The 11,341-nt window shown below is 35.5% G+C and overlaps 2 protein-coding genes across 2 annotated transcripts; one reads left to right on the plus strand and one right to left on the minus strand.

The window, feature by feature from the left end:
• Positions 1-831, plus strand: LOC140182580 (uncharacterized). Its single transcript, XM_072229698.1, has 2 exons — positions 1-489; positions 586-831. The coding sequence occupies exons 1-2, from the start codon at positions 1-3 to the stop codon at positions 829-831; spliced, it is 735 nt and encodes a 244-aa protein (XP_072085799.1).
• A 1,627-nt stretch (positions 832-2,458) lies between these two features.
• On the minus strand, positions 2,459-6,102 carry LOC112722940 (zinc finger BED domain-containing protein RICESLEEPER 2-like). The gene is made up of 4 exons (XM_025774172.1): positions 6,086-6,102; positions 5,792-5,864; positions 5,490-5,647; positions 2,459-4,637 (listed from the first exon to the last, which is right to left on the minus strand). Exons 1-4 carry the CDS (start codon positions 6,100-6,102, stop codon positions 2,459-2,461), a joined length of 2,427 nt encoding a protein of 808 aa, XP_025629957.1.
• Between the last annotated feature and the right edge of the window lie 5,239 nt (positions 6,103-11,341).

Raw genomic sequence — 11,341 nt, forward strand, 5'->3', positions numbered from 1 at the left:
ATGGCAACTGAATGTTTGGACATGTTCCATGGAATCGATCGAACTGCATTCAAGACGCTGACACAAGTCTTTCACCGTGAAGCTACACAGTCCTTGATGGTCATCTTATTTTTCCTATCATTGGAGAGCATGAGAATGAGCGGTATCATGCAAAATGCCACAAATAAAGATAGCTGGTTTATGAATAGTCTTGCTGAAGATTGTGTCATATGTCTGAAATGCCTACTATCTCTCGTGTTATCAGGGGTTGTGGAGAAATCCGAAAAACTCGAAACCTTGGGATACGCGTTGAGAACTGAGGTCATAGTATCCCAGATTCATGGGATGAGATCCATTCTCCTAACCATAATTCCCGATACCCTCTCAAATATGAACTCTAGAATTTTTGGTGACCTTAACATGGATGCCGGGTGGTTGGACTATCAGAGGAATCCGGCAAGAGTATTGGGTTACAACCCACAAGACGAGGGCAGATCTGTTGTGCCAAAGGTATTGAGTGGACATTACACTGCCCGACGAATGCATACGCAATAAGAAGGAAGACAAACTCAGCAAGAAAAGGGAACGCAAAAGTACGTCTACAAGGTGCTGGACGACGAGGAGCGTCCAAAGACACTGACCGTCTGCTTTGGTCGAGAGTCTATGCCAATTGCGGAAGCCATTGCTGACTTTTTCTCCAACTTGTTTGGTCAAGTGGTTCGTAGGGTGACAGTGATGCCTCGGAGGGACAAAGACTCCGGTGACTTTGCTTTCGTGCTTTTCAATGATGCCTCAATCCCGCGTATTATAATGGGGACAAAAATGTTGTTCATCATTCCATACAAGGGATGAAAAGTTGGATCAGATGGTGGACAGGAACACATTATCGATGTGTGAATTAGTCTACAATTCACGGTGAAGGTTAGTTTGGTTTTGTTAATTTAGTTACAACAGAATGTCCTATCGTTTGTATAGATAATAATTAGGTTTTGTGGAATTAAAGGAACCCCATGCTACATACCACAAAAGCATAAATGGTCTCTAATTTAAAAATACAGTCCATTATATGTCACTGGTTTCTATCGTAAAAATATTGATCATTTTGGTTCCTTTTTTGGATGTGGTCATGAAGCTTAAATTCAAATATAACGAGTAGAGTTACAATGTATTTAAGTTCATGTAGTTTGGAATCTTTTGGATATCATGATGTAGTTGAAGTTGTTGGGAGAAACGTAGTGGACATAGTAAGTCTTTTTGTTTGGAACTATACACGTTGAATAGCACCTTCTTAGTTTGACATTAAGATATTGGCTTGGTGCATGAGGTTGTGTTTCAATTTTTTTTGTTTCAAGGGCTCTAAAGCTATTTTTATTAAATAAAAAGTTTCGTCAACGACTAGCCTTACACACTATGCCCAAAAAATCCAATTTAAAGATAAACGGGCTAGTGACAATGTACCTGTTAGGAATTCAATATTATGTCAACATAGTAGTTTCAATAACTTTGTTTTAACTTTAAACCCAAAACAGGCAGGGCATCCTAATTAAAAAATAAGAACAAGAAGAAATGAAATAAACCCATGTTACACGAGGGTTACAAAATTATGGCGTTCATGATGTTCAAAATATATCAAACCTTCATCAAATGTCAAACAAAGCACTTCACAGACAAAATAACACACATTCACAAAAACATTTAAATATAATTACACTACAGAGAAACTCTTAAAGATCTGCAGGTATCTTCTAGTTTGATCTATGGTTCACGGACAAGTCAGGGGAAGTTGTGGGTCACTTCCGCTTACTAGGACCTACGTCAGCCCCCCACCTTGTTGCCTTTTGTTGACACTGTAGTAAATTTCAAAAAAAGTTAGGAATAACAACTGAATACATAACAATTTAGTGCTGATAATAGTCTAAAGATGATGCTCACTTTGATTGCTGAGTATCGTCATGCTGTTGTTGTTGGCTTTTACGGTGCGACCTTAGGAACATTTCGGTGTGATAGACCCTTAGTTAGGCTTCTTTGTTGAAGTATGCACCGCACCGCGATGACAGGCTGTGTATAATATGTTTGGGCAACACCTTGGAGGCGTAGAGGTCATCAACGACACATGGAGGTTCCTCTTTTTGATTAATGTCCCTAACTATCATATAGAATTAGGGCTGGAAGTGAGCCGAGCTGAGCCGAGCCAGACAAAGCTCAAGCTCGGCTCACAAAAATTGAGCTCGGCTCACAGCTCGACTCATTAACAATCGAGCCTATTTCTTAAGCTCAAGCTCAGCTCACAAAAAGCTCACGAGCTGGCTAGAGCTCACGAGCTGGCTCAAATAACAGGAACATAATCTATAGTTCTATATAAAAAAACTATAATTTTAATATAACAAAATAAAAAACAATGCATCCATATATTTAACAAACTAAAAACATTACATCTTATACCTATCAACTATCAAGTTTTGAATATTTATTTGACACCTTAAATTGGTAATGCAATCTCCACAGAGCTATCTTCAACCTTAGACTTGTTTCTTAGGCCATAAAAAACTCGAAGCCAATCTCCTCCACAAATTAAAGCTTCAACTGTAGTCGGACTTAGTGAGGATCGAAATGTATCAATTACCCTTCCACCAGCACTAAAAGTTGACTCTGATGCCACAGTTGAGATTGGAATAGCAAGAACATCAGCTGCCATTCTAGATAATATCCTATATTTTCCACGATTTACCTTCCACCATTCTAAAGCACTGAAGCTAGTTACATCATGTTCTCTTTGAAAATATTTTGGTTCATCCAAGTAAGTCTCTAATTCAGATTTTAAAGCTGGAACTGCTTGTTCATCCTTCACAAAATTTATCATTATTGACCACCCAGTTTGTGAGGAGTTTGAACTTTGCATTGTAGAGTTGATACTACTTTCACCACTTGCACTCGATGAAGTTGATCCTTCTTGCTCATTGGATAGAATGACATACTCTTGATACATTTCTGTCAAGATTTGATGCACCAATGTCATATTTCTTGTAGCTTCTTGCCCATATATCTGCTGAAAGCACATTTTAAGACCTGTCAATTTGCATCTGGGATCCAAAACAGTAGCAACAGCCATGAGAAGGTTACATTCACTCCAATATTTATCAAACTTCAGTTTCATTTTGGCAGCCATTTCCTTCATGAAAAAAGGTCCACTACTAACAGCTTCATCCAAAATTAATTTAATGCGAAATACCTCAGCAAGATAAAGGTTGGCAGTAGGATATTCACTTCCAGATATGATATTGGTTGCACAATTGATCACTTGTAGAACTTCAGCTATTTTTTCAACTTTTTCCCATTCTTCATGGTTAGGAAGATATCTATAATTTGGCTCACGATCTTGGAATCGAGGGAAGACTTCCTTAAAGTGCAATGCTGTAGATATCATTTGATAAGTTGAATTCCATCGTGTAGGACAGTCAAGAATCAATTTTCTCCCAGGAAGTTGCAATTGTTGAACAATATCGGAGAATGTACGCAACCTTGCCTCAGACTGATTGATAAACTTCACACTTTCACGTATATTTTCAATTGTTCCTGCTATTTCTCCCAATCCATCTTGAACGAGTAAGTTTAAGATGTGTGCACAACATCGCACATGAAACAACTTTCCTCCACAAAGCAATTTTCTATGCCTTGAAATCATGTCCTTCAATGTCCTTAAGCATGAGTCATTATAGGATGCATTATCTACAGATATAGAATAAATCTTTGATTCGATACCCCATTCAATAAGACATTTGAAAATGGCATCTGCAATATCAACACCACGTCGAGGTGGAGGAACATGAACAAAACTAAGAACTCGTTTTTGCAGTACCCAATTTGTATCAACGTAATGACCTGTGATAACCATATACTCAATTTTTTGGTTCTGTGATTTCCACAAATCAGTAGTTAAACTGATTTTACTCACATCTTTTAAACTTGCCTTTAACTTCTTCTTTTCAGCTTCATATACTTTGAGACAATCACTTTTCAGCGTTTTTCTACCAGTCTTCTCATAAGAAGTATTATTGCACTTCATCATCAATAAAAAACCAAATTCTTCAACAATGCTGAATGAATGCTCGTGCATCATTAACCAATGTGATGTTGCTTCTCTTTGTCTTGCATGATCATACTTTCCACCAGGAGTTACTAACATAGGACCAATGACATTTGGATGCTCTGCTGAATTGCTTTGAGGAAAGTTCAATTTTTTTTGTTTTGCCAACATCATTTTTCTGTAGCCAGGACAATTGTTCTTCAAATGCCTATTCAATTGACTTGTAGCTTTTGAGTCAGTTACTGCATATTTTCTTTTGCAATGAACACATTGATTCTTCACAATCCCATTAGACAATTTCACTTCTTTAAAATGTTGCCAGACAAAGGAGGTTTTCTTCCTTTTATTATTGTGAATAACACCTTCATCTTCATTGTTTTCTGCCTCTTCATCTTCTCCATTTTGATTTTCTCCTTCATTGTTGTCTAATGCTTCTGCTTCAAGTTCTACTTGTATTTCTGGTGATGATATTCCATCAATAGAAAGAAGTAGTTCTTCATTTTGTATATTATTTATGTTTTCATTTGAAGCAGACACTAACAATTGATTTCCAGGTTCAGAAATTTTCATAATACTGTCAATAAAAAAAATAAATGTGTTGAACAATCAATAAAAAATAACTCTAAAGATTAAAAAAAATCAACAAAAAGATAAAAACAAAAATTGAAAGAACATAAAAAATATAACTTACTTGATAATTGATTCCCAGAAACAAAAGATGAAACTTCAAAGTAGATCGACGAACAAACTAATTTGCTATTTGAGAGAATAAAGTAAATCACCGATTCACTACAAGTCAAGAGGTTTTCTTTTGGGAAAAACTCTTCCTATTCTTCTCTGGCTCTCTGTTTATTATTATTGACTAATGACCATTGTGATTCGTGATATTGTGATTATAAAGGTAGTAAGGTACTCTGTACCGCCTCCGCCAGTCCCCCACACTTTATTTCATGATTTTTATCCCTTTAGGCTTTAGGTTTCTTTATCTTTTGGGTTTCTAATTTATTAAAAATTTAAATGAGTAGACCACACAATTAATTATATATTCTGTTCCCTAAAAAATACAAACTAGGAACTTGATAAAAATTCATTTTGGGAACTCACAATTTTCTTTGTATTGACAAACGAATAAATCAAAATATATATGTAAAATTATATATTATTATTTTAATGTATATATATAATATTAAAATATAGATTATATATATATATATATATAATCGAGCTAGCTTACGAGCTAATGAGCTGAGCTTATCCAAGCTCAAGCTCGGCTCATTTAATTTATGAGCTCAATTCCAAGCTCAAGCTCGGCTCACCAGCTCACGAGCTCAGCTTATCGAACTATTAACGAGTCGAGCTCGAGCTGGCGCATGAGCTGGCTTGACTCACTTCCAGCCCTATATAGAATACACCCTAACCAACGTACCTCAGATCCACACTCAGCAAAGAAGATCTTCTATACATATGTCGTATCCTCCTTATGTCAGTTGCCTTAATCCAGAACCTATCACCGTCTCTCCTCGGCGTCATATGGAAGCAATTGTGTTGAGTGTCTATTAAATAAATATTCGTCGTAGTGTACCACTTGAATAGATGCACGACATTATGTGGGAATTCGATATCATCTTGTGGTGAAACAAGACAAAACCATGGCGCGTTAATGTTCGAAATTTTTTTTTACCAGAACCATATCAATTAAAAGAAAGGAAGAGTTGTGCATTAACGTACATCTGTTGCGAAGAGTACGAAGACATAAAACTGGTTGTACGATTGTTGTATGTTCCTTAATGCATTAATATACCTAACCAACAGGAAAAAACAATGACAAATGATAAATAGGGGAATGAAAATAAAAAAAGAGTTCATTTATAGCCTATGTTTACGTGAATCTTTATCTAGTGCAGTTCACAAACTTGATCTCTTTATGCATGCAAATTTGTAAATATGCTTCGTTTAATTCTTTACATTTTACAGCATCGTGGTGAATCGTGATCAAAGGTGATACAAGTAGGAGATGCTTACCGGAAAGCAGGTTCCATTGTTGTTCCTTTTCACGGCGAAGCTCCCTTAGGATGTTAGTGAAGGGATAGGGCACGGTAGTGAAGCAGAAGACGGTGTAAAGTGGATTAATGTGTGTTATCAAGTTTTTTTTATATGTTAGTTGGCAATTAATGGTTCTTTTTAATGAGAATTAAATCCAAACGCCGAATCAGTGGTAGTGGTGGTAGACGAGTTATTATTAGGCAATTATTCGGTTATCCTAATGTTTGGTAAACGTAAATTAGTCCCCTTTAATTGACTATCAAAATGTGTTGGGAATGTATCATTTATAGAAGGAAAAATAATTTGCATTCCTCCCCTTTAATTGAATCACAAATGTTTTGAGAATTGTTATCCCATTTTAACACGCGTTGTTTACGAAATAAATGTTATAAATTATTTATTTTTAAAACTAAATTGAATCGCAAACTAATTTATTTGTTATATACTCTCAGTTATCAAGAAACCAAGTAATCCAATGAATTCAAAATTGAAATTTAACTATAGTTTGTTTCAACCAGTAAATTTTTGTTCTAGCATTAATTTGGCTAATAACAAACATTGAGCAATTTAAATTTCCAAGTAAACACTATTAGTTATCAAGATACCCAATAATAGTCACAAAAAAAATTGATACACAGTTATCAAGTTAATTTATAAATTTAATTTAACTCGTATAGTGTATTTCAACCACTAATATTTTCATCTAGCATTAATTTCGTTTATAACAAAACATTTAGGAATTTAATTTTCCAAGGAAATACTAGTAGTTATCTATAATCCCGGTAATCAAATGAATTCAAAATTTTAATTTAACTCATAAACTGTGTTTCAACATGTAATATTTTTTCCTATCATTAATTTCGTTAATAACAAACATTGAATAATTTAATTTTCCAAGGAAATTAAATGTTTTTGAAGGAAAATTAAATTTTTTTTATGTTTTTTATAAACTGCAAGCATTGATGATGGGGGATTTACGTGGATTTAGGATTCGGATAGAAGGGAATATCTTTTGAAGAGTATTAAAAACACAACGTTTTGGTACTTAATTTAAGATTTAAATTTTTTTAATATGCGTAAAGCATGCAACTTAAGTACCCTTTTCTGCTTTTCAGTATCCAAGTTCTTTCATATAACACTTCTCCTTGTAACCCCAAGGAACACACGTTGCTGCTGAAGGTTTCGACTCCAAGATCTTCAACCCCGCAAAAACACCGACTAAGGTAAACATCTATGCTAACTCTTCTCCTGATAGTGATAAGTAATTATCACCATCTTCACGTAATGTCCATTTAATAAAAACTTCATGGTAGAAAAATCATTAAAATCAACTTTAGATTTTTTATAGGAACCAGTGAAGGATTTAGGTTTCGCATTTGTTCATCTGAGAAGGAATTTTTTGCATTTAGGGTTGCTAAAGCTTGTACTGTTAATGATTCAAAAGTTCACAAAATTCATCTGTTTCATGCAACAGAAGTTGTAGTCATTGTGAAAAAATTGAACCAATTTCCGTCCAATAATAAAAAGATGCATGTTTGTTGATTTTGGACCGTAAGTTTCACTTGTACGAGGTTTTTATAATGGACTCTGCTTTGATTCAATTGTGGACATGAACTCTGTTTTGTAGTTTCCATAGATGCCGTATTCCAGGGACAAGGGTAAGAGAAAGCTACATATCGATCAGGGTAGCACGACGAACTACAAGTTGAGGTTTCTGAAGCCAGTAATCAGGCCATCAATGTTCAAATTGGTAATCAGCTCCCTTGACTACAAACCTTTGAATTCAAAAATTATGTGATGATATCAATTTTTTTACCGACCTTGAATTCTGTGTAACGGTCATTACCTATAACTCCAGATGACCTCCCAAACCGTACCCCATTCCTAGACCTAGTTGTGCCTGACGGAAGGAATAACGCTTTTCGTTGCTTTTGGTCGCCACTTCAAAATGGCAAAATTGCATTGACGCGTGGCTTTCAAGAGTTCTACCAGACGTACAAAATCAATCTAGACTCCATGCTCTATTTCAAACACAAAGGAAACTCCAATTTCCAAGTCCCGATATTTGATTTTGGTGGCATTGAGAATTCATACCAACTCCGTGATCCGGAAGAACCACCATATGTAAGGACTGGTAACTATCAAATTGCAAAGTGTATCAACATCCCTCCTTCAGCCAGTGCTAAAGCCGTTGTGACTAAGGTAAAAACCAAGTGGCCCTTTTTTGTGATGGACCTAACTGCTCGCATGATGTCGTCTCGATTGTTGGTAAGCGTTTACTTGTTACAACCTGTTGTTTAAAATATTTCTTACTGAAGAAGCATTAAATTAGCTAATACTGACTGAAATATCTTGTGTTAAAATCAGCCCAATGTCCCTCATCTCAGTCACTTCACTGCTCAGAGGCACCCTATCATCCTTACACACGACCACATAGAGATCGAAACTACATATACAAGGTACAGTGGAAAAAGAGATGGTAGCTTCGACGTTATTTCTGAAGGATGGGAAAATTTTGCTTCGTTGTGCAACTTCAAGTCAGGTGGTGTGGGGATCTTCGAGGTGATATCCACTGAGCCAGTGACAATCATCCAGGTTCGATGCAGATAGGATGCCTTTGGATGAGGAACTGAAGCCGTAATGCGGCTCTGTTTGACATGTTTGTCCATCTATGATGATAAAACTTTTTCCGTAGTTTTAGGAAGTATGAAACTCAATTATCTTTTAGTTGGTTGTTGAACAACTATATTGCCTTTTTGGTATATGATGAATTTGAAAACAAATTTGGGTGTTAACTAAATCAGAATCGCATTCGCCAATGATGTAGGTTTTTGAACGTTTATAATTGGCACTGTCATTTTAACTAGCTGCGAATTCTTTTTTTTTCTAGATCAAATTGCTGAATAGCCTTTTTTTGAAATAATGTCACAATACATTTATTCCTCTGTGGAAGAAACAGTTTTTTTTGTTGGCCTTTAACATCCAGTCAACTATTTTTTTTTCTAAAATTGATTAACCATTCTTCATTGGAGAACAATTTGTTTCTTTTTTTTTTGGAATTTGGTTATATGAGAATTTGTTTTTTGGTAATTGCACAATCTTTTAAAAAAAATCTGGCCCAATTAATGAGAAAGACAAGAGAACCGCATGTTTTTGTTAATGTAACTTTTTTTATTAATGAATCAATGTTGGGCAATTTATTGTAGTTGAGCTTAGATCTACTCAGGGTGAAATGTCTGATGTGGTGTGGGTTTTTTTGATTGGTTTTATTGGGGCATGAAATGTTAAAGAAAAAATGGTGAGTCAAGAAGGACGCACACACCAGTAATGTTTGAAGGAAGCCACATGTCATCAGAGACAAACACTAGTTATATTTGAAGGAAACCTTAAGCATATGTCATCAGAGGCAGATCCATATTCATCAACAAAGTCGGTTGCCTCATACTCTTATATAATCTTCCTTAGTTGTCTGCCCTATCATGTTAGTGGTGGTGACTTCCTATCGGGTGTTCAAATGCATCTCTTTATTGTAAGTTATCATTCGTTTCCTCTTGGATTAAGATGACTGACTTTTTATATTATTGATTATAAGGAAACGCCTGTTTCTTCCTTGTTTTTTAATATCCGATTTGAAATCAGATGGCAAGTGGTTGAAACATGGGTAACACCACGGAGTAGGTTACAGCCACCGGGAAAGGAAATTAATGAAAATCTTAATACCCAAACGCAACAGGATTAGTAGCAGTTTGGTGGATCTTTTTTTTTTCGGGTATGTGAATATATGATTTCTTTACTTCATTGATTGTGAATTTATGTTGATCTTATTTTTCACTTTGTTGTTTGTGCAACCAGGTTGGTACTTAGGTAAAAGTTCAGGCCACCGTTTATCTGAAAACACTAACGGATGAGGTACATGCGAACAATAGTGACAATGATGGTCAATAACCTTTGCTGCTGCACGAAGGATGTATGAAGGCCCCATATACCTATACCGGAACACATGTAAGCTTAAGATTCCATTATTCTACAGTTTGATGTATTAACTTTATTGATGAACTTGTTTGTTGGTGGGTCGGATTGTGACTATAATCGCCTTTCTACGTATGTTCTTTTGGTACAGGCTGATGTTCGATTGTACGGGATGACTGGAGCAGTCATAAATGATGCTAAATGACTATCTTCCTTGCTTCGGGTTAGATGAATTAGCTATCTGTAAACAGTGCCCGGAGCCGTTTTCCTTTCACCCACTCCTGATGAATCGGTACGTACTATTGTACTTAGCTTTGTGTATGTCGTTAGAAAATAAGCTGTTCAAATTTTGTCCAGAGAAAACCGAATAAAAGGGGTTTTGTTTAATACTCTGAAATTCAAATTCGTTGGAATTACCAAGTGGAAATGAAATTAACGCAAAAGAGAGTAAGAAAGAAGAGGTTAGTGTTTGGTTGAACGAAAGTTTGGTATAGAGTTCTCGAGTTACAGTATTAAAGTTTGTGTATTTTGTGGTATGTATGTGTTATGGTAAATCCAAGTTTAAATTCGTTGTGATCCATTAGGATGACTCAGAGGTCGATTATTCGAGTTTGAGAACTTTCCAGGACGATCACTACTGTGTGGGAAATGATTTTCCGATTCGGACGGCTGCGATTGTTATGAAAATTTCTCAAACTTGAATAATCGATCTCTGTGGTACTCGAACGAATCACCATGAATTTAAATTTGGATTAACTGTTATCCTTAAAAACCACAAATATTCATGCTTTAGTCCTAGCAACTCATCAATTCTGTGCCAACCTTCATTCAACCAAACACTTATATCTTTTTTCATGCTCCATTTTCCTTTTATTTTATTTCTGGTTGGTAGTTCCAACGATATAGGATTTAACGGTTGTCTATGACCTTCGTTACAAATTACAAACTAGCAACTGATTTTGTTATACTACTAGTAGCTTAATATTAACTAACAGAAAATGTCATATTGGAAATTATTCTAACACATGCATGAGGAGGAGCCGAATATAGAGGTACGCGTTCTGTATGTCACATTGATGCGGTGACGCCTTGTCACAAATTGGTTTGTATCGGAATAGATAAATTTTATGTGTATAGTTCATATCCAAATGAATAATTGTTGGGTTTTTAAAATCGATAAAAAATTGTTAGACAAATGAGTTTTCAATCATCTTCTATGGGATAAATGTAACATGGGGAAGAAGGGAGATGGTAGTCTTTGGTTGT

The sequence above is a fragment of the Arachis hypogaea genome, chromosome 1 (genome assembly GCF_003086295.3).
Source record: "Arachis hypogaea cultivar Tifrunner chromosome 1, arahy.Tifrunner.gnm2.J5K5, whole genome shotgun sequence".
In the NCBI taxonomy this organism is placed as follows: Eukaryota; Viridiplantae; Streptophyta; class Magnoliopsida; order Fabales; family Fabaceae; genus Arachis; species Arachis hypogaea.